Source organism: Rhineura floridana, chromosome 4 (genome assembly GCF_030035675.1).
Source record: "Rhineura floridana isolate rRhiFlo1 chromosome 4, rRhiFlo1.hap2, whole genome shotgun sequence".
In the NCBI taxonomy this organism is placed as follows: Eukaryota; Metazoa; Chordata; class Lepidosauria; order Squamata; family Rhineuridae; genus Rhineura; species Rhineura floridana.
Window position 1 is genome coordinate 138,076,488 of NC_084483.1, and position 23,150 is coordinate 138,099,637.

Genomic DNA, 23,150 nt, shown 5'->3' on the forward strand with positions numbered 1-23,150 from the left:
GGGTCATTTTGATGTTCAGCAAACTGGATTCTGTTTGCTAGCTGTTTACATAACTTCTCTCTATATTAATCACATAGTCTAAGCTTACGGCTGCTTACATAGTCATGTATGTCCTGAGGTGCAGTTCTCCTGGTAGGTGGGGATTGCCCACTTGAGTCCTGCCCGTCATCAGTACTTCCCTGACTGACTATAACAGTTTAACATTTTTTATTACAGTTATCAAGCATTGAGTTTTAGTGAGGCTTACTTCAATGTTTATCTTGTGTATCTGGAGCTGAGAGCAGTCCACCTGACCCCGGCATCTTTCAATCACGACAACTCCTGTGTGAAACTACATAAAGTTAGAAAGGGGGCATTGGAGCTCTTTCCCCTTGGGTGGAGACCACGCTATCATGCTGTCATTATATTGGACCGAGAGTCACCTGCTGTCCTCGAGGAGAGATTACTTCAGTGGGACTTGGAAGGTCACTGCAGATTGGTTGAGCAGACAACAAGTGATCCCAGGGGACTGGAAACTACATCCAGAAGTGTTTCATCTCCTTCTGCTAGTTTTGACAGCTTGACAGTGGACCTGCTCATTTGAGTCACAACTCTTGGCTTCCCTGGTACTTCTCCTGGTACCTAGACACAAGGGCGGAGTCCGTAGAGGCCCTTGGGAACCCCTGACTGGACGGTCTCCTATTTGATTCCCTCCTGGGCAGAGCACTGTGGAGTTTTCGTCGCTATAGGACCTTATGTACTGGCCATGTTGACTGTGATTCTCAGATTGGCTTGTCCTATTAATAGCAGATCCTCGGTGGCTGCCAGTGAGATCAGATCCAATGACATCAGATCTTCATTTGCATGATCCAATCTGGCACCTGGATCCCGACTGGTTGAGCCTGATGGCTTGGTGTTGGAGTGGACACAGCTGATCTGCACAGGCCTATCACAGAAGGGTACTGATACTGTGCTGGCATCTAGATGGCTATCAACAAATCGCATCTACCAGACTGCATGGTCCGCCTTCTGTGACGGGTATGCTTCCAGGGCTCTTCCACCTTCATGAGCCATGGTAAAACATGTATTTCAGTGTCTTCATAGAGGTCTGAAGAGGGGAGTGACAGCTAACACCTTGCATCTCCAGGCTTAGTTTGATTACCCTTCGAGTGCTTAAATGTGCTTGCATCCGATGATCGTAGGTTCTTCCTAGGTACCTGCCGTCCTTCCCTCGGCAGTGTGTCACCATTTTCCTTCCTGGAGCTTATCAAAGGTCCTGCAAGCCCTGCAGCGACCTCCCTTGGAGCCTCTTAGGTCAGTAACGTTTTGACTGTTGCCCTCCAAGGTCCTGTTTCTGGTGGTGGTCACCGCAGCGAGAAGAGTTTCAGAGTTGGGAGCTTTGTCCTTGACACGTCATCTCTGCATCGCCCATAAGGACTCAGTTATGCTGCATCCAGATCCGACCTTTCATCCCAGAACCAATTCAGTTTTCTGCTGCAATCAGGACATTGGTCTTCCCTTGTTCTGTCCTAAGCCCATCCATCCACTGGGCACTCTTTCGATGTTCGGGGCTCCCTCAAGTCCTCCCTGTCTCGAACCTAGGACATAAGATTAACGGATTCACTGTTTGCATCCTTTCACCACAGTCACTGGGGAAAAAAAGGTTTCTAACTCCACCTTGTTTTGTTGGTTGCATGCCTGCCTGCCTTACACTGTCATACGAGTCGCTTAAGCTTCCAGTGCCTAATAAGATAACGGTGCACTCAATTAGGTTGCAGCATCCAATGCACCTCTTGCAGATATTTGCAGAGTGGCTGTATAGTCTATTCCAGATTCCTTTTTCAAGAATTACAAGATAGACTGCTACGCTTCTGCCAATGCCTCTTTTGGGAGGCGTGTTTTGCAACAGGTCCTTTCTCATGTGTAAGAAGTGGGTGGTCCCTTCCTCTTGGGGCTGCTTTGGTACATCCCACATGATGGCATGCTACCTGTGGAAAATGGACCATTGGTCTCACCTGAAGGGTGGTTTTCCCAGGTATCATGCCATCACAGCCCTCGTGTTGGAGGATGCCCGGGTGTTTTGTACCACCTCTCAAATTATTTCTGTTAAACTTTTACTGAGTACATTGTGTGACTGAGTCAAGACCTTTCTGGTTCTATTAGGAATGAATGTGGTTCGGCGTTATTTGAGGCAGTGTCTCTGTTTTCCTTGCTGGTAGGCCTGTTGGCCCTTGGTACTTTTTCAGATATCTCACTTCGGCCTCTTCACAAATGAACTGGAGTGGGAGGGGCATGGATGCCCCCAGGTCTTGACTTCAGTACATTCTTGCCTTCGGATGCTAGATGGTGCTATAACCACGTGATGGGATGATACCTGGGAAAACCACCCTTCAGGTGAGACCAATGGTCCGTTCTCTACTCCTTACATTCACTTACTAATATAGACATAGAAAGAGTTTTTGTCAAGTATGCCGTTTAGCTTACCAAAGTATCAATGTTTATTTCAAAGCAGTTTATTACCCAGTCTTGCGCAGGTGCTTCCACCACCATAGTCACCAGTAGCTTCTAAAATGCCTTCATCATCATTATCGTCAGTGGCTTCTATAAATAACACAATATGGATATTTAAGCCAATCTGCTATCACATAGCAAATACATTGAAATTATTTAATGGTGCATGGCATTGTGATGTTTTCACGTTTTGGAAGCTGAAGCACATTGGCCAGTGCTATAAGTAACACAACATACAGCATGAGGAATTAATTTATACTATAAATTCAATTTATACTGCACAATTCAACCAATTTATAAAGTTAATGAATGTTTCAAAATTTGCACTGAATCAAGGGTCTGGAGGAAAAATGAAACTGAAAACACAAGAACAGTTTTGTCAGATTCCTAATTAGAAACCATCTATAGATGTTTGTGCAAGAAGATCATTGTTGGTCAAATTAAAAGATTAATATGATGGGTCATTCTTAATTTCTTGACAGTATTATTATTCTGTGCGTATCTTTCCTGGACAAGAACCTGCTAATGTATGGGTGGGCTGGATTACATCTGACTTCCATCAATATGATACAAGCTTTGATTTGGACAGAGTCCGTACTGTTACAGTAACCCTTGGAGATGAAAAAGGAAAAGTTCATGAGAGGTTGGTTTTGTTTCTCTTTAGATTAGAAACTTGTGAAACCCAAATGTTTGCATCATAGCGAATATATTATAAGCCTAAGAGTGCTCTGTTTATTAGTAATGCTTTTATTTATGTTTGTCTGGTTGGATATTATACCAGTCACCTGCCAAATACCAAGTTTTTTAAAAATTGAATTATGTTGCCATCATGAAGAAGATGTGAACATTTATGTTGCTGTATTTTTAAATCTTTCTGAGTTGGGGGGGATCACGCTATCCTATTTTGACCCCAGTGACTTTGCCAGTGATGAGGTGGGGTCATTGTTTTACCCCAAGAAACCTTTTTTGGGGGTGGGGATCAGCACAAGTATGCTTGACAATACCCGAACACCCAGAGCCATAGTCCCAGGCTATGGTCTGAAGGTACATGAGGCCAGCACCCTGCTGAAGCTAAGCAGGGTCAGTTCTGGTCAGTGCCTGGATGGGAGACTGCCTGGGAACCATATGTAAGCCGTCTTGGGTTTCTATGATGAAAAGAAAGGTGGGGTATAAATGGAATAAATAAGTAAATAAATAATAAATACCCTTAGTAGACTTTTCAACATAAAGTTCAGAATCTTTTCTCTGTATATGCAATGAAAATGTATATAAAAATAAGTATCTAAATGTCAGCACGCTCTAGCATAACCAAGAAATGGAGCCCTGTGTGGGTCTATGCAGACAGGAGCACAGACCCTGCTCCCCAGTCATAATAATCCCTCTGGGAGAGTATAGTATGCATCTGTGCACAGAGTACACAGAGAATCACTGCTCCCTTTCCCTTTGTCTATTCTAGTATACATACGTTTGCTCTACTTGCCTATGTCACCTGTAATAATGATGGGAATTTTGCTAGTTGGTAATTACTATGAAGCTGGTATAGCACAGTGGGGAGGAGATCCTGGCTGGGAGTCCAGAGTCTGTGAGTTCAAAGCCCCGCTCCTGTCTCCTGGGTGTAAAGGGCCAGCTAAAGATCACCCCCACAGTGAGTGGCTCGGGTTACGTGCCCTGCCACCTGTGCAGCCGTGGGCAAGCTGCATAGTCCCAAGACTGTAGACAAGGAAGGGGCTGGCTTATGCGGCTGTAGCAAGTTGAGCAGGAACTCTGGCTTAATGTCATATCTTGGCTTATTATGCTGACTTACTGACTGACATTAAGCCAGAATTCCCCACTTTCAATGTAACAGGGAATTCCAGTGTAATACTAGTAAGTAATGACGTGCCAAAGTGGCACACAAGAGTAAGAGTGTGAGGGAGGAGTGCTTGGCCTCAACACTACTTCCTAGCTACATAAAATGTGGTTTATCAATAATAGAATAATTATCTGAACTAGGGCATTGGATGCAATACCAAAAAAGTGAGCTTTGTGTGAATTCCCATTTATCTAAGTGGGATGTAAGTGCACAATTAGAACGTATTGATTTCAATTGTCTGTATTTACAGCATTTATAAGCAGCCATATATCAGTGGCATTACAGTATAAATGCAAAACCAGTAAAAAAAATTATTTTATGTAAATTGCTTAGAGCCTTTTACAATTAAACAGCATACAAATTCTGTTAAATAAAAATAGAAATTGCATCCATTGACCACTGTGTAATCTTTCAAGTGTGTGCACAGGAGCTGCCTGTACATAATGGCATTCTCCATACTCCTTGGAGAACAGCCCATCAGATGGGATAACATCACCACCTAGCGTCAGCAGGCAGGAATTGTATGTTTTTTGAGGAAGTAGTAACACCTTTTGAGGAAGTAGCGAGAACCCAGACCATTCCTGCCTCCTGCATCTAGACGGATCGTTTCTTCTCTAGCTCCTAAGTAGCTTTGTTTTTTCTAAGCTTTGTAACTCTTCCTTTTAATCTGAATCCAATACCTTCTTCTACTGTGTCATCCTCCCTCGAGGGAGTCATCTCTCTTCATTTCATGCCTTTTCCCTTCATTATATGAAGTTAAAATAAAAAACCCAAACCTTCTCACTTTTCCAGAGTTTTGGGGGGCTTGTTCTTTAGTTCTGGTTTTCCTTCTGAGTACTCCTTTCTTCCCCGTTCCCCTCAGGTTGCCTGCCTTACTCTGTGGAGCAGCGGCACAATGGCGTGTTTCTAACTTCCGTGCTTGTTCCTCTGAGTGGCAGCACGATGGGCACCATCATTTTTCTAGCCATTTTTCGCTCCTCCCACCTTTTTCATGCTTTAACGCGCTCACCCCGTTTCCAGTTATTGTTTGGTTCTCTGTTTGGTTCTCTGTTATTTGTTTACCTCACTATCTGTGAGGTCCTAATTGTCAACCTATTTTTTAACATGTGTTCTTGGTAACAAACAAAATAAAACAAAAACCATCACAAGGTTCAAACTTGTCTTTCATGTGTTCATAGTCTCCCAATGTGTCCCTCCCACATATTATTTCTTTCTAATTTAATTAATTTTTTAAAAAAATTCTGCTTATCTTTTTTCTCAATCCTTCCTGATCTGCTGCAGGAAAAGTTAACTGTGGGACCGAATTAGTGTCCTTTGGATACCAACAGTGGTCTTTTGAAATACGCTTCCTCCGCAAGCGCCCCTGCGCATGAGTTGAGTTGTACTGTTGGACAGAATTAGTGTCCATTTGATATCAACTTACTGCCGTTTGAAATACTCATCCTCCGCATCCTCCACCCTTGCATGTGAGTTGAGCTATGCTGTGGGATGGAATTAGTGTTCATTGGACACCAACTTAGTGGCCTTTTGAAATAACTTCCTCCAGCCAATATTATACGCTTCCTCCATGCCCCCACCTGTGCGCATGAGTTGAGCTGTGCTGTCATGGTGTCTGTATCTCTTGCTGCTGATGCACAGGACCAGAACAGTGGCACAGTCATACTAAATGATGCCAGTGACATAACCCTTGTGGATTCAGTGTCTTCCGTGGCACATCCCCCTGCTTCAATTTCCACACATCAGCACAAAAGGCACTTAAAAAGAGGAAATATGGCAAAGCTGCCTCTCATGCTCACTCTACTGAGAGTGCACAGCATAAGGCGTACAGCAAGTCTCAGGAGGCAAAGCCTAAATCTAATCTACTAAGGCTCCTAGGGTTTTTTTTTTTACATTGGCACACCAGAGCACTTTTTGAATCCCAGTGTTGCGCCAAAAAAGAAGGAGGCAGCCTAAGACCCTCCCTTGCTCTTCAAATGCCAGGGGGTGTGCCACTTAGCCTTTGTTCTGGTGATGACCAACTGGGGAAGCACGTGGTTATTGAGCTATTTGATTCTCCTTTGGGCTCAGAGAAAAAACAGATATATGGGGGAAGCCCTGATCAGATGCACAGCACAACTGCAGCTGCTGTCTGTCTCCTGCCTTAAGCAGTCTGAAAGGCGTGCAGTGGAGGCATTGTCAGAAGATGAGGACTCTACACAACAGCAGTATGGGCCAATTTTTCTACTTTCTCAGCTTGCAGTGCGTGCCCAGTCTCTCCTATTGATAATCAGTGGCAGGAGTCAGCCTCTTAAAGTGCAGAAGGCTCTTACTCCAGTCTATTGTAATGTGGGTAATGTTTCCATTATGTCCCATTCTGGGCAGTCTGTCCTTATATTATCAGGGCAACCTTTTGGCTCAGTATAGCATTAGATCAGTTGGAGTCTAATTTTGGCTCAGTATATCATTAGATCAATTGAAGTCTAATGTGTTTTGGAGTGATGGTTCCAGAAGTAGGAAGGAACAAACAAAAATGGTTCTAACAGACTGTTTTTCAGGTATGACATTGCCTATACTTGTTTCGTAAGGCCATGGCGGTCCTGGATCTCAGTGCCCCAGGTGTGAATCCCACCCCTTCTACTGCACAGGGGTGGTGGCTATTCCTGATACGCATCTTGGAGAGGAATATTTCTGTTCTTCCTCTCCTGCAAAGGCTGACCAGGTCACAGTGGGATAAGCCTTTGCAGAGCAGTTAGTGGGATACGTTAATGACTGTTTTTTTTTTTTTTACAATAATTTTTATTCAAATTTTCATAAAACATAGAAAACAAAATCATAAAACATTCAAAGACAAAAAACAAAACAAAACAAAAATGATTAAACAATAAAATAAAATAAAATAAAATGTTGACTTCCCATTTGTCACATATCAAATCAGTTATAGGTCTACAATATATAACAATCCTGTCTCTTAAATCATATTAATAAAATCACTTTCCTCCAGTAGTTATCTTAATTAATCATCAAATCTCATAAACATTACTTTATTCTTTCCACAAAAAGTCAAAGAGAGGTTTCAATTCTTTAAGAAATATATCTATCAATTTTTCTCCAAATAAACATGTCAATTAATCCATCTCGTTAATAATTATAATAATCTTATTGTCATAACCATAGTCCAAATAAACATTTCGATTAATCCATCTCATCAGAATCTGTTAGGTCCAATAATTTCAATAGCCATTATTCCATTATCCCTATTAGTTCCATCTTCAATAGTCCTGTTAAGTCCAGTAATTTCAGTGTCCAATCTTCCATTATCAGTATTCCATAATAATCTTGCTGTTGTAGCCATAGTCATATGATAAGAGTCTGATGGGAATTTCCTCTATCCCAAATATTTTCTTGCCATCCATTCTGAATAAGTTGCTGAAATACTGTTGTAAAGTCATATCTGTATTCTTCTTTTTTACAAAATGCACTGGCTCATCTCTTAAGAGTTTTTCCATTGTCACATGGCTGCAGTTAATTCCATAGATTTTCTCTATATCAAGCTCCATCACATCATTCCAGTCCAGAAGATTATCCAAGCCATTGATAACTTTATCTCTAATATCTTCATTAATTTCTTCAGAGATAACGTTAAATTCCAAACAGTAGATTTTATTTCTAAAATCCATAAACTCCAGATCTTTTTCCAATTCCACATTTGTTCCAATCTCCAGGGCTTGTATCTTCCCTTTATTTTTTCTTTTCTCATCTCTGATCTCATTCTCCTCTCTCACAGGGTCCCCTATTTCTTTAAGCTCCTGCGTCATTTTGCTCAGTTCAATTTTCAGCTCCTTACTACCCTGTCGCAGGGTTTGTTTCGTTATCTCAATCTCATCCATTATTTTCTGAAACATAATTACTTCCAGATTCTCAGCCACTTTCTTGATTGCCATTTTTAAAACCACGAAAACAAAGCAAAACAAAAATAAAGAAGAACCACTTCTTATTTCAGCAACAATTGGATTAATATTCCAGGCTTGATGACATCACAGTATAAACAGAGCAACCTGCCTTATCTCTCTTGTGCAAGAATGCAAAACAAATTTAGTTCCCAGCATCAAAACAGTTAGTGGCGTCGTGAAGAAGCAGATTCGTCAAAATAAAATAGACCAAAAAGAGAATAGTCCCAGACAATATAATATTCCTCAGAATAGAAATCAGGAATAGAAATCCCTCTTCTGTTTATTATCTTTAGAATGCACTTCCAGGACAGCTTTTTGCGACAGAAACAGAGATAAGCTGTTAATTTCGTGAATAACAGAGAAGAGCTATATCTCACCCAGAAGTTGTCCAAAGCCGATCAATCTGACAAATCTCCTTTTGCTGCAACAATTTAAACCAAGTAAAAAAAATAATAGAAAGAAGGGTGCTTGCCTGTTAATCCGTTCTCTCTTTGAAGAAAAGATAAACGTATCGCTTAAGCAGATAGAGCTTGTTCGGAAGTCCGTCCGGCATTGTTGGCTGGACCTTATCTCATAAATTAATGAAATCCAGTCCTCCCAACAAAAACAGGCTTTGAGGTTGATCTCTACGTTTCTCCCTGCCCGGGAGAAATTTCATCAGTCAAAAAAAAAAAATGTTCTGACTGATTTATATCTGAATAAGCTTCTTTTGAGGCGGGAGCCCGTCCCAAAAGCAGGCACAAGCGAAGTCACCCTTCCCGGAAGTCACGTTAATGACTGTTTTGTGATACAGTCTGCCTTGATGGCCATCACTCATTCCCCATACTGTGTTCCTTATCTGAATACAAACATGGTACTCAGTGATTTTGGGAACACTGCATCAGTCACACAGGAGTGGTGTGTAAGACCCTACTACAGGGCTCAATATATCACCTTGTCCTGGGATCAAGATTAAGGAGTGAGGCTAGTGAGCTGTGTAGCCTACTGTCAGATTGGGGTTGTTTGGGCTCCCAGAGTATTGCTACTGTGTTGAGAGGTTTTAACAAGATTCCCTCAAATTTTGCCACACTAAAGGTTAACTGCACCAGTCTCCCTCCACCCTAGTAACTGTGCAGAGGATTGGGATTTTCCCCTTCAGAACACACAGGGATATCAGCCCTTTGGGCAGAGATATGGCATAGCCTTCAGCTGAGGATTTTTCCTGCCTTTTTTTTCTGAAGGCACTAGAATATTAGGTTCAATAGATCTGACTCTCTGACACCCCCCCCCCCCAGGCCTGAACAGCCAGCAGGAGGTTTCCACGGGCAACAGCAGAAGAACCTGATGGCTCTTTTAGAGGGCCTCAGTGAAATAAATTCACATTAATTGCCTCATGAGCTTCATGAGAATGCATAGGTTATTTCTAGGGCTGGGCCCTGCAATATTTTTATTTGGAAGTATTAACAATAGTAGCAGCAGAAAGCCCAAGTTTGCTCTTCTGAACAGTTGCAGTCCTTAAGAACTGAATGAGTAAATAATTAGATTTTCCTTATGAATTCTTGAGGAGTTTGAGGGGTCCCCAGAGGATGATCTCATAGTTACCCTGCTGGGTAAACAATAAATAAGATTAAATAAATTAAGATGAGTTTGACCTTTTGTTTCATGAGGCTTCAGCCTTATCTTTTCCAATGGCGTAGTTGCTGTTCTTTTTATCAGCATTTTAGTTTATTAGCTAAAGAAACTCCTGGAATGTGGCTCTTTCACCAGCAGGTCCCTGGTGGGCTTACAAAGTTTAAAATTCAGTTTTAAAATGTTAAAACAAATTAGCTTTTTGTAGGGCTTTACTTCTCTGTACAATGTGTGCAACTTGGCTTACACACGTACTCCGCTCCTTTACCCATGCTTAGGCAGATCAGTAATAATAGAAACAAGCGCTTTTAATGTGGACTGATTTGACTTTATTTCTTCTTTGACAGACAGCCCTGGATGATTTTGAGGTCTTTGTCAATATAATCGAAAGACATGTAGATGCTTTTTTCTATATTCCCTACCTAAGTGGAAAGAAGCCTTCCAGGCCTTCTATGATTCCATTTTGTTCAGTTAAACAGCAGTTTCAGTGTAAAATTACTGGCACTCTGCAGGTTCTCATAGTATGCAATATTCTATGATTGCCTGGAGATTTGCAAAGTTTCATCTAGCTGGCCCAGCTTCCCTGTCTGGCTGCTTATGAAGCATTCAGAGGATTTGGTGTCCGTTCTCTGGTGTCCATTGGTGATGTTCACCTCTGATCACAGTATGCTGAGTAGATTCTGTATCCTAACATTCTGGTTGTTCTACAAGAACTTAGACAGAAAATGTTCTTGGGTATTCATTTCCTTTTCCTCATTGTATACGTATGTACATAAGAACACAGGAACATAAGAAGACCCTGCTGGATCAGGCCAGTGGCCCCTCTAGTCCAGTATCCTGTTACCACAGTGTCCAGTCACATGACCAGGGGAAGCCCGCAAGCAGGATCTACGTACAACAGCACACTCCTCTCCTGCGGTTTCCAGTATCAGGGTTTGGAAGCACACTGCCTCCAACTATGGAGTCAGAGCATAACCATCATGGCTAGTAGCATTTTCCAGTATCAGTATTCAAAAGTACACTGCCTCCATCTATGTAGTCAGAGCATAACCATCATGGCTAGTAGTCACTGATAGCCTTTGTTGTTATGTGCCTTCAAGTCGACTATGATTTATGGCGACGCTATGAATCAGCGACCTCCAACTGATAGCCTTACCCTCCATGAATTTGTCTAATCCTCCTTTCAAGTCATCCAAGTTGCTAGCCATCACTGCCGCGTAACTACATGGAAGCTTCAAGACAATAGCAAAGGAGATCAAGCAAGGGAACCCCCTCACCTTTGTGAATTCCATGGAAGTGAAATGTCTTTCTTCTCTAGCAGAAACTCCACAGGAAACTCAGATGGGCTTCTGAAGGCAAACTTACTCTTTCATAAGCATTCTTATTCTTTCAACTTGACTGTTTCCAGTGCTAGTGGGTTCTTAGCAAGGTACTCTAGTATATGTCGGTTTCCATGTTCCTGGTTAGTGATGTGAGGTCTAGCTTGATTGCAAAGGGTTAGTTCTTACACAGTTATTGTAGCCTAACACTCTCTAGGCAGGTATGAATCTCTGCTCAGTACTCAACGTAACTTCTCCTGTTTACCTTTCCACCAATAGCTCTGCTGTCATGGGTGCTGGAAATATACGGTAGGCCAGAGCTTGGAAAAGTTACTTTTTTGAACTACAACTCCCATCAGCCCAATCCAGTGGCCATGCTGGCTGGGGCTGATGGGAGTTGTAGTTCAAAAAAGTAACTTTTCCAAGCTCTGGTAGGAACACACTATAGTGATGTTACTACTCCATTCTGGCCAAGTCAGTTATGTTTGTTGGAAATAAGTACCTTGGCAGTTATTCCACCATGTTATCTTCCAGTGCATCTAACCATGCTGTTTCAAGGCCCTCTTCAGCATCCTAGCTTGGCTTGGCTGAATGTTCCAGGAGCCGGTGAACCATCCAGACCTGGTCTGGCTGAGGTTGACAGCCTGGCAATTAAGCGATGATATCTGAAGAAGGGTGGTCTCTCATGGCATATGACTGACACCATCTCAATGTGATTGGCACCATCTTATCATGTGTTGCACCCCAGATGCAAGGGGAGTTAGATTAGGGAGAGGAGTCAGGTGAGGACGAGGTCCCTGGGGGCATTGAAGGAGGGGAGGACTCTGCCAGCCTGCAGACTTCCTCGGCCAGTACCCCCATCGAGGCAGGTCCAACCTTGACTGCGAGCTCCCCACCTGAACCATTGGGAAGCGACCCTTCGCGCTCGCCAACTCCACCCACACAGGAATCCCCACCTGGCACTTCAAACTCTTCCCCGCCAACCAGCTTCCCACTCCCTGAGGTCGCGCCAGCACCTAGTGAAGCCCCGCTGTCAGATGGGCCATTGGAGGCTCGCCCCCCTGCCCCTCACAAGAAGGGGCGAGAAGAGAGACTTTCAGAGGGTGGAACTTCAGAGGAGCCGTCATTTACATGCGAAGACCTTCCCTACTTAAACAGGTGCCCACCCAGGCTCTAGTGCTGAGTCAACTCTCCACACACGCTGCAGAGACTGTTTACGTAGGCTAGTTAGGGAAAGCAGTGAGTCAGAGCAGACAGGTTTATGAAGCTCACTGCTTTGGATGTAACCGTTACATTAATAAAACGAGAATTAAACCAAACCTCACCTCCGTCTCCTGTCTCGAACTCTGGGCAGGACAGCATGGTGCAGTTTCGTTGCATGATGTTCTCTAAACAAAGGTAAGCCACTCAGAGCAACTATTCCTTGATCCCTTCTGGGGTTCTCCAAGTACTACTTGGCAGTTACCTCTGCACTGAGATTTTCAGAATTAAATGCCCTTTCTGTGGCCAAACATTTGCTTGTTCTACAAGGATAGAGTGATTCTTTGTACATATCCAGGCTTTCTTCCTGAGGTGAACTCACTATATTGTAGCCAACATGACCTGATTCTACCTACCTTTTGTCACAGCCCAGTCCATCTGCAAGAAAGGGCATGACATTTGCTAGACATTTGTTGAACATTGGAGATTTATATTCAATGAACAAATTTTGACAGGCTGTATCACTCTTAGTGTCTTTTCATCCAAAATCTATGGGTAAACGAGTGTCCTCTGCCACCCTAGCTGGTTGACTTAAGGCTTGTATTAGTTAGCCTATGAGTGTTTGCACCTCCCTGCACCTTCACATGTTATATGCATCTGCAGAAGCTGCCTTCGGCAGGCGTGTGCTATAACATGTTACCATTCATATCTAAAGCATATCTGATGGCCTTCTTTCTGTGTGATTTCCTGATGAATCTCAGACAGCTCCCCACCCTTTGTCTTCAGGTGCTCTGGTACATCCCATCTGATGGGTTGTTCTCCAGGGAGAAGGGGCTGTTGGCCCTACCTGAACATAATTTCTTCTGGAGAACAGACCATCAGGACCCACCCATTGGGGGAAGTACGTAATCACAGACTGGCTGCCCAAGGTTGTGAGTAACTTTGTTTTCTTGATCACGTTTAGGTTATATAAGAAGTTTAGAGAAGTGTTTTATTCTCAATATTCATAGGGGGTTTGTTTCATGGGATAAATGATGATTTCTCTCTTTGGAGTTGTTTTTGGTTTTAAGAGGAAGTAGTATTAATGTATAGGTTTTTGCCTTGGTTTTTGTCTCTGATTTTCATTCTCTTTTAAATGTGTATTAAGTTATCATAATTGGAGTATCTTTTTGGCTGTTCATCAGTGAATGGTCTGAGGTCTCGCAAGGGTTGCTGATTCCTGCCTGCTGATGCTAGATGGCGCAGTTATCCCATCTGATGGTCTGTTCTCCAGTAGAAATTATGTCCAGGTAAGGCCAACAGCTCCTTTTCTGTGAGCCTGGAAATACCTCATACATGCAGTGGGAATTTCCCACTTGCTGTGCAAAGTTTAATTTAACATGCAAGAGAAAGAGGTGGCCTATGCACATACAGAAGTCCATCTATACATTGCAGCCCAATGGAGGTTAGATCTTGGTTTGTAACATTAAACTACCCATAGTATCTCATATGTTATTGATCTTTTGAAATACAGTATCAAACGAAGCAACTGCTATATGGTATGCGCAGGAGAGAGCATGAGTCCAGGGCAAGGACGCAATAACAATGGATTAGAGATTGGTTGTTTGGTTGATGCTGCAACTGGTCTCCTGTCCTTCACAGCTAATGGCAAAGAGTTAAGCACCTATTATCAGGTAATTCTTTTGTTGTAATTTGTTCAAGAATACATGACTAGACTGATTTTTTTAAAATAATAATTTTCATGATTCCTGAAAAGTAAATGGCCATTCCCAGAAATTTCATCTTCAGACATGTTTGCTTCATGCACTTAGCTTTTTGAATTATAATGCATTTCTGTTTATTCATTATTTAGGTTGAACCAAGCACTAAATTATTTCCTGCAGTATTTGCACAAGCTACAAGCCCCAATGTTTTCCAGTTTGAATTGGGTAGAATAAAGGTAATTTTAAAACCATTTGTTTCTGTGCTGTGTTGTTGCATTTAGTATTTCTCCTGTGCTTGTCAAAAGATGATATCAGGTGGGTAGCTAGCTCCACCTAGCGGTTGAAGGCAAAAGAGCACTGTTGAAGTTTTTTTGCAGTCCCATTCCCTGTTTGTCCCTGTTCCTGCCTCAGTTCTCTTTTGCCTTCAGCAAACACGGTTGGACTCTCTCTGCCTCCGTTGGTTCAGGCCTGTATTGTTTTTCTTGTGTGCTGTTTTTCATGTTATTCTTTTCATTAGTGTTTTCTCCTTTACTGTTTTGTTACTGTTTAACCTTTCCCTCCCATTATTTTTTTAAAAAAGACCTTGAGTTCTTTCCCTGGGAGTTTTCTCCGTGGCAAGGAGCCGCCAGCAGGGGGTGCTCCCCCACCTCAGTACTGGGAGCCTGCGGCCTCTCCAGCCCCCCCACAAACCTCACTACCTTTCCTGTTGGGGGAAGTCTCAGCGGCAGCTGCTTTAACATCTGTGACTGCCTTCCTGCAGGCGGCAGTGTACCCAGACCATGCCAAGGCTTTTCAGGTCCTTCTTCAGTGGCCAGTCCTTTTCCTGTGCTCCAGCCATAGAGGGTAACGATGGGTGGGTGCCATTTCCTCCAGCAACCTGCAACCACCATCCTTCCTCCCCCAGTCAGCAAACCAGCGAGGAGGATGGCTGCTGCCATTGTGGTGGGTCTGCATTTTGCCCCCCCAAGCTGCCACATTTACAGCCTTCTCAGAGGGCAATGGTGAACCTTGCCACCTGCGGGGGTGCCCCCTATGCCTTCTCCAGCCGCAGTTTTCCAAGGCCCTTTTTTGCCTCCCATGGGGAAAGCAACATGCAAAATGGAGAACCCCTCAAAGGGGATGAAGCTACTCCCCCCCACCTGCAGCAGACGCAGCATTGGTGCCATTTCCCAGTCAGGTCACAGGGCAGTCACATAGCTCAGGGATCAGCCAGGAACAGCGGTAGCCAACCCCTCTACCGTCATGCATGAGGTGACTGAGGCACAGATTATGGTGAGTGGGGCGGCTATGGAAGGCAGGATGCCTGTTATCAACAAAATGACTGGTAGAGACAGTCAAGGCCCTGTTCATCAGGCAGAAACCACAGGGAGTGCCCCACACGGCATCATCTGCAAGACATAGAGGGACCAGGAATCCCTATCTGATGAAGAAGGTAATCAGTCTCACCCTTCTTTGGATGCTGTTTTTTCCACCTCCTCCTCTCCTGAAGCCTTCACTGGTTTTTTGGAGGAACCAATTCTTGTGCAACAGATCCAAGAGGTGGCAGGGGGAAGGGAGGGAAGGCTCCAGTCTTCTTACTTTCAAACTCAGCCTATTCAGTTACAACTCTCAGCTCACTCAATACAACAACTGAAGGAACGACTCAGGGATTCCCTCTTAATGGATCTAGCTAGAGATTTGTCCACTTCAGCTATTCCTTGAGTACTTCCACAGGAAGTATGAACGCCCTCACCCTCTCAGGCTCCATCTGGATCACAGCCATTGCAGGGTCCACCTACAGGCCGCTCAGTTACAACTGCGCTTTCTTCTCTGAACCATGCATCTCCAGATCCCTACACCACAGCTCAGGGCAGGCACCTTCAGCCCCCAGAACAAACACCTCTTGACCCAGACAGCGACTTAATGATCTTGGATGAAGAGGAATGGAGTGGGGAGTCTGAATCTGAGGAGATTTCATCCACCAAGATATTTCAGGAACCACACTTTCTTCCCCTAGCATGCAAGGCGATGGAAGCTCTTACTCTAACTTCTGCAGAGGATCCTCCTGCTCCCTCGACATTGAGGGTCTCAGTGATATGTCCAGATCCAAAACCTAAATCTAGAGTGTTGAAGCTCCCTTCTCTTCTCCCAAAAGTGCTCAAGTTGGAGTTTGATGTCCCATTACAATTTAAGAAGTCTGTATCGATAGCCAACAAATATTATATGCTGGAACAACACATCATGGACCAGCTGAAGGTCCCACTCATAGACGCGCCCATCATGAATTTGCTGAATCCATCCTTGAATCTGAAGGACTTGGATGCTCACCTTAAGGATGCTACTGAGCGCAAAATTGATAAAGGGCTTAGGAGGGTCCATGAAGCTAGTGCACTCTCAATCAGGGCAGTGACAGCCTCCTCGGTGTTTGCTAGAGCCTCCCTGCTCTGGTTGAAAGACCTGCTGGATGACCCACAACAAGATGCGGCCTGAGTTCGCAAGTCCCTGCTGAAGGTCTCTCGGGCAGTTACCTTCATGGCAGATGCATCCATGGATGCCATGCAGTTTGCAGCTAGATCAATGGCAGCAGGTGTCTTCACACGAAGAACACTTTGGCTGCACCATTGGGAGGCAGACCCTACACCTGTTCAAATCTCACCTCAGAGCCTTATGTGGGAGGCAAGTTATTTGGGGATGACGCCCTAGCTAACATCTTGAAGATGAAGGAAAAGGAAAAATCAGTGCCATCCTCCAGGAAGAGGGATGACAGAAAGTCCTTTTGTCGTTCATTCCACTCTTATAGTCACCATGGTCCTTTCGGGGCTCCAGGCCATATGGAAGACCAAAGGACACCTGCTCCAGCCGCCCCTTCTGGAACAGACAACACAACCAGCTTAAATCTCAACAATGCTTTCCCATTTGATTGGGTTTTGGGTCCCAGTCGTGGGGAAATAAGCATCAATTCTGATGCTAGCATCCCACCAGTGGGGGGTCACCTCCAACGCTTTGCTCACCGGTGGAAGGAGACGTCATCAGACCAATGGGTTCTTCTCACTCTTCGGTACGGCCTACGGTTGGAGTTCACTTCCACCCCTCCGGCGAGATTCATTCCATCCCCACTTTCAGTTTCTCCTCTCAAGAGGGAAAGAGTTTTGCAGACAGTTTCCCATCTCATACAGGTTGCAGCTATAGAGAAAGTCTCAGCAGGGGAGACATTTTTGGGAAATTACTCTCTATTCTTCACTGTTGCAAAAAAAGACGGATTGTTCAGGGCGGTACTGGAACTAAAGGGTCTAAATGGATACTGAAGGAGGCCTATCTCCATGTTCCGATCTTCCCACCTCACAGGCGATGCCTCCGATTCACTGTGGGGCAAGACCATTATCAGTTCAGGGCCATGCCATTAGGCCTGTTATCTACCCCCAGGGCATTCACAAAAATTGTGGTTGCCTTGGTGGCACATCTCAGGACACAGGGAATGGGATCTGCAGAAAGTGTTAACAGCCCTGCAAAGACTTCCATTTGAACCTTTGCGTCAAGTTTCTCTCTGCTATCCTTTAAGGTCTTGTTCCTTGTGGCCATTACTTTGGCCTGTAGAGTGTATGAGCTGAATGCCCTATCTGTGCATAAGAATTTTGTGTGTTTCATGAGGATAGAGTAGTCCTACGCACAGTCCCTTCCTTTCATCCCAAAGTACTGTCTACCTTCCATTGCCGACAGGAACTGGTACTGCCATCCTTCTGTTCTAATCCTGTTCATCCCTCAGAGAAGGCCTGGCACTCTCTTGATGTGAGGAGAGCCCTTAAAGTATATATTTCCAAGACAAAGGCAATTTGGAAAGCAGATAATTTGTTTGTTTCCTTTCACCCAGCATCTCTGGGGAATAAGGTTTCCACCTCTACACTAGCCAGGTGGATCAAAGCATGCATTTCTTTGGCATATGCCTCACTAAGACTGGCCCAGCCAGCTGGGATAGTGGCTCACTCCACAAGGGTGGCAGCCACATCAGTGATCTTTTCTCACAATGCCCCTCTAATAGAGATTTGTAGGGCAGCAACATGGGCCATGCCCAATAACTTAATTAAACATTACAAAATAGATGCCTATGCGTTGGGTGAGGCAGCCTTTGGGAGGAGAGTGCTACAGCACATCCTCTCAGTCCAATAGTAGCCACAGCCCAGTGATATTCCCACCCTACATGGCTCAGCTTTGGTATGTCCCGCCTGATACCATATTTTATATGCACAAGGAAAGAGACATTTGGTCTTACCGTGAAATCAATCTTCTCTGTGCATGCCAAAAGATGATATCAGGGCTGCTCCCTAGGAGAGCTGGGCTGCCATTATAAGCACAAGTGGGGCTTGGGCAGAGAGTGTATGAGTTCTGTTGCCTTGTTTCTATCAGTGTGTTTCTATCCTGTCCTCCTCGTTTATGGGCTTGTCATTGAGAACTGATGCAGGAACAGGCACAGACAAAGAATGGACCTGCAACTTCAACAATGCTCTTTTGCCTTCAGCCGCTAGGTGGAGCTAGCTACCCACCTGATATCGTCTTTTGACATGCACAGAGAAGACCGATTTCATGGTAAGACCAAATGTCTCATTTCTGGTATTGAAGTTTTTCTTCAAGTGCACAGGCCTTCAAACCAGTATCAAGCACTGTGGAAAGGTCTCTTTCTCTACTTACCTTATGTAAGCCTAAGATTACTATGTAGAGGAGTGGGGATTCTATTTTTTCTCTGTTCCTTTTCAGTAATCAGTTACCTTTACTGTAAAACCTAGACTGGAAACCAAATGAACCACAAGCCTTTTGCATAGACACCCATTTCACCAGTGGGAAAGAGGGTCCTTGTAGGTTTGTCAACATAAGCTTGTGAAACACTAGAACCAATTTTCTTTGTTTTCTGCAGAGAACCATAGTAAAGGCAAAAAACCCCCAGCACACACTGTCAAGTTAAATTCACAAACCCTTGTTCTTGAGCAGTCTCAGCCATAGAATGTTTGAGACTCTTTCTGATTCCTCCTTCCTCCTCCCCAATAAACTCTTTCAGTTATCACACAGCTTGACTGGGAGCAGGGCATAATGAGTGGGGGCTGGTAGCACTTAGCGTTAGCATGAAAATGTGGAATATAGAAGATAGACAAATAGCAGTAGAGAAGGAACTGCCCAGTGAATAATAACAATTTATGCCAATTAGCTGGAATTTCTTTGAGCAACTGTAACTTAATTTTTTCTGATGTCTATAGTCCAAACATTTTATGTATTTTCAAATTTATCAGCTCTGTGTGTAGGGTTGTGGAGGGGGAAATAATATTGGGGCTCTACTGTGGGAGAATAATGGTTAATCATTTATCTTTGGCCCCATATTTCTGTTCTCATTTGTCCGCTCTCTGAAATTATTTATCCCTCAGGAGAAGACATATAGGTACCAATATAGATATGGTTTGTAAAACACTTCTTAAGCCTAACCTAGCACTGCACATATTAAATGTGATTTGCATCATATTTGTTTTGTATTGTGACATCTACTGCTCTTAAATTTTGCCTTGTTCTTTCCAGAATGTAATGCCATTGTCAGCTGGCCTTTTCAAAAGTGAGCACAAAAACCCAGTTCCCCAGTGCCCTCCCCGTCTCCATGTTCAGTTTTTGACGCATGTGCTTTGGAGCAGAGTTCCAAACCACTTTCTGAAGATTGAAATATCACGGATCAGTGAACGTCAAGGCTGGTCAGTACAGTGCCTGGAGCCTTTGCAGTTCATGTCCCTTCACATTCCAGAAGAAAACAGGTATTCCTTGTTTGCATTTACAAAGGAAGATGAAATAAGCTGGTGACATTAATTAATAACAAATCATATTTCTGGAGGATGAGTTTTTATTTTTCTGTATTTTTTTTTTATTTTGGGTTGTATCCATGGTGTCCCGCCACTGACCAAGGCTCTTTGATTTAGCGAAGGCTTCCATCAGTGGGACAGGGAGGGAAGTGATACTGATTTGCCCTATCCTTTGCAATCCCTGCCTCACCTCTCACAAAGTTCCAAATGATCTTCAAACCCTCTGCACTAGATATGGTGGGTCCTTGGAGGGCTGCAGTGGAGAGGGGGAATTCATTAGAATTGCTTCCCTCCCTGTTCTGCTGATGAAAGCCTCCACTGGATCAAAGTGCCTTCTATGTAATTAGATACAACCCTTTGAAGATTTATATTCTCCCTTTCAATCAAATGATTATCAAAGCAGCTTACAATAATATAGTCCACCCCCACCTCACAAATACACTCCCAACCCAACAGACCTTAGACCTGTGGTTAATGGATGAGGCCAGAATATTCTTCCCTTTAGTTCTGTAGTCCCAGAGCAACTGGATGTTGGAACAGATTGTTCTTTTTGGCAGGGGAAATGGAAGAAAGCTCCTTGCAACTGCTCCTCCTCTAGTCAATGGATGGGACAGGCTAGCTTTTTTCCTTGTTGTGATGTTCTTGAGCGACAGTAACCTCCTAGTAGGCCTTTAAATCGAGATGGTGAGTCTTCATGCTATATTTGGTCCATCAAAGTTTTCAAATGGTGCCCCAACACCTACCCACTCCAAATTTGGTGAAAGAGACTGTTTAATTTTTTTTCCTTGTTCCTCTTCCTCACTATGATTCCTAGTCTTTACTTGTTGCTACCGGATGTTGGGGGGTTCAAAACAGCCTGCAATATTCAGCTTAAATCATTAGGAGCAACAGCACTGTGTCCTGTACAGGCCTGTCAATTCCTGGTTACAAACACTTCTGTAGCGTTCAGATTACCTTTGTTCAGCTTTGGCTGCCTTCAGCATCAACTGGGAGAGATCAAATCCCTCCATCAGCATCCTGAGCCAATCAATGCAAGATAAGAGAAGAGTGATTTAATAGAATCAGCCAAGGGGAGCAGCAACCTCAAAACAACATGAATAGAGGGAGGGGGCAAAGTTGATTCCCATTGTTGCATTGATCATATAGATCTGATGAACAGGGAAGGGGGGCCATCTTATTACTGATCATTTTGAACCACTCTGAAAGTCTTTGTTGGCTGAAGAGCAGGGTAAACAATGCTTAAATATTTTTCTTGTAGGTCCTATTTGTATTAATAGTATTTCTAATGTTAATATATTGTTACATGACTTAAGTAACAATTTTTATATCCGTTAGTTGACCAATCCTCATCGATTTTATAGAACAGTAGTAGTAGTAGTAGCAGTAGCAGTAGCAGTAGTAGTAGTAGTAGTAGCAGCAGTAGTAGTAGTAGTAATATAATTAACTTTTCCTACATAGTGATTTTTTAACCTTCTGCTTCTCTTTCTTTGCACAGGTCTATAGATATTTTAGAGTTATCAGAACAAGAAGAATTGTTAAAATTCCACTACCATACTCTCAGATTGTACTCAGCTGTTTGTGCCCTTGGGAACAACCGAGTTGCACATGCAATGTGCAGCCATGTTGATGAGTCTCAGCTTCTGTATGCAATTGAGAACAAGTATATGCCAGGCTTGTTACGTGCAGGCTATTACGACCTACTGATTGACATTCACCTTAATACCTATGCTACTGCAAGGCTGATGATGAACAATGAATTTATTGTTCCAATGACAGATGAGACTAAGAGCATTACCCTGTTTCCTGATGAAAATAAAAAGCACGGCCTACCTGGCATTGGACTCAGCACCTCCCTGAGGCCCAGAATGCAGTTTTCCTTTCCCAGTTTTGTAAGAATTAACAATGAATATTACCAATACAGTCCTGAATTTCCTCTAGAAATTTTAAAGACTAAAACTATAGAGATGCTGACAGAGGCAGTTCAGGAGGGCAGCCTTCATGTCAGAGATCCAGTAGGTGGTTCTACAGAGTTTCTATTTGTTCCTTTGATCAAGCTTTTTTACACTCTACTTATAATGGGGATCTTCCATAATGGAGACCTGAAGTATATCTTGCAGCTGATTGAACCTAGTGTTTTTAAGGAAGACACAGCCCATGAGGATGAGACTCGAGTACTAGTAAAAGAACTAGTTACAGATAGACTAAATTTGGAGGCAGGAGGGGATGAAGTCAGGGCAGAAAAGGTACCAGAAGAAGGACTTCTTCAAGTGAAACTTCCTGAGCCAGTGAAATTGCAGGTAATCACGAAGCAGTCCATGGTAATGATATTTTTTTGGCAATTCCCTCTTTAATTTTTCTATGTATTTCAAATCACGGATTATAAATTCATAGAACAGGGTAGGTGGGCAAGCTGCAATCTACCAATTGATCTCAGACTGATATGAAGTAGATCAGCACATTTTTGCCTCTCTTCCTTTTCAGCCACTACTGAATATCTGAGTGAGTGGAGGCATGGCAGGGCCATTTTCAAACTTTCTCTCTTTAGGTGTTTGGTTTTGGTTAACAAACAAATCTGTTAACTTTGTTTTTCTCTGTGTTTCCCATTTGTCAATTCTTAAGTTCCTTTGCCATGGTTCTGCACTGCTTTGGGTTTTTTTATAAGTCCTCATGAAAATTTGGTAGCATTTTGATGCACACTTCTACTATACACATTTTTGCAAGCAATTTTCCCTAACATAATGCTTTTTGTATGTTATTATACTTAATATATGCGTTTTCATGCAGCCTTTCCCCACTATATGCATTTTGTACACATTTATTTTGTTGGAGATCTGCACCGCAAAATTCAGAGAAGTGTGAATTTTGAAGGATAGCTGTGTTTGGGTTCATATATCATTTTAGGAACTGTGAATTAGATAGTTTTGCATTACGTCCTGTGCTCTCCCATTCCTGAAGTCCTCCCATTCTGTTCTATGTAGTTTCCTTGCCATGGCTCACCGATCTCACCCCTTTGCCACCACATTTTTCTTTTTTGTGTTGTGTTTTCCTTTTTTAATCTTCTCAGACTAGCTACTGTGGCAAACCTTTATGGTTGATCAAAGATACAGGAATAAAATTTGCCCTCATTGCGTCAAAAAGGTGTAAATCTTCAAATTGTAGGAATTTTCAGCAAAATAAGATTTTTGTGATGTGTGGTTTTGGTACCAATATTTAATCATTGATAGTAAGCCTCATACTAACTG

At 43.2% G+C, this 23,150-nt stretch overlaps 1 protein-coding gene across 1 annotated transcript in view; it reads left to right on the forward strand.

Annotated features, from left to right (window-relative positions):
- Positions 1–23,150, forward strand: part of RYR2 (ryanodine receptor 2) — a 725,812-nt gene that overhangs the window by 371,885 nt on the left and 330,777 nt on the right. The window contains exons 33-37 of the mRNA XM_061624580.1: positions 2,973–3,133; positions 13,912–14,071; positions 14,251–14,337; positions 19,637–19,863; positions 21,404–22,205. Coding sequence (XP_061480564.1) covers positions 2,973–3,133; positions 13,912–14,071; positions 14,251–14,337; positions 19,637–19,863; positions 21,404–22,205 — 1,437 coding nt within the window. The remainder of the gene's footprint in view (positions 1–2,972; positions 3,134–13,911; positions 14,072–14,250; positions 14,338–19,636; positions 19,864–21,403; positions 22,206–23,150) is intronic.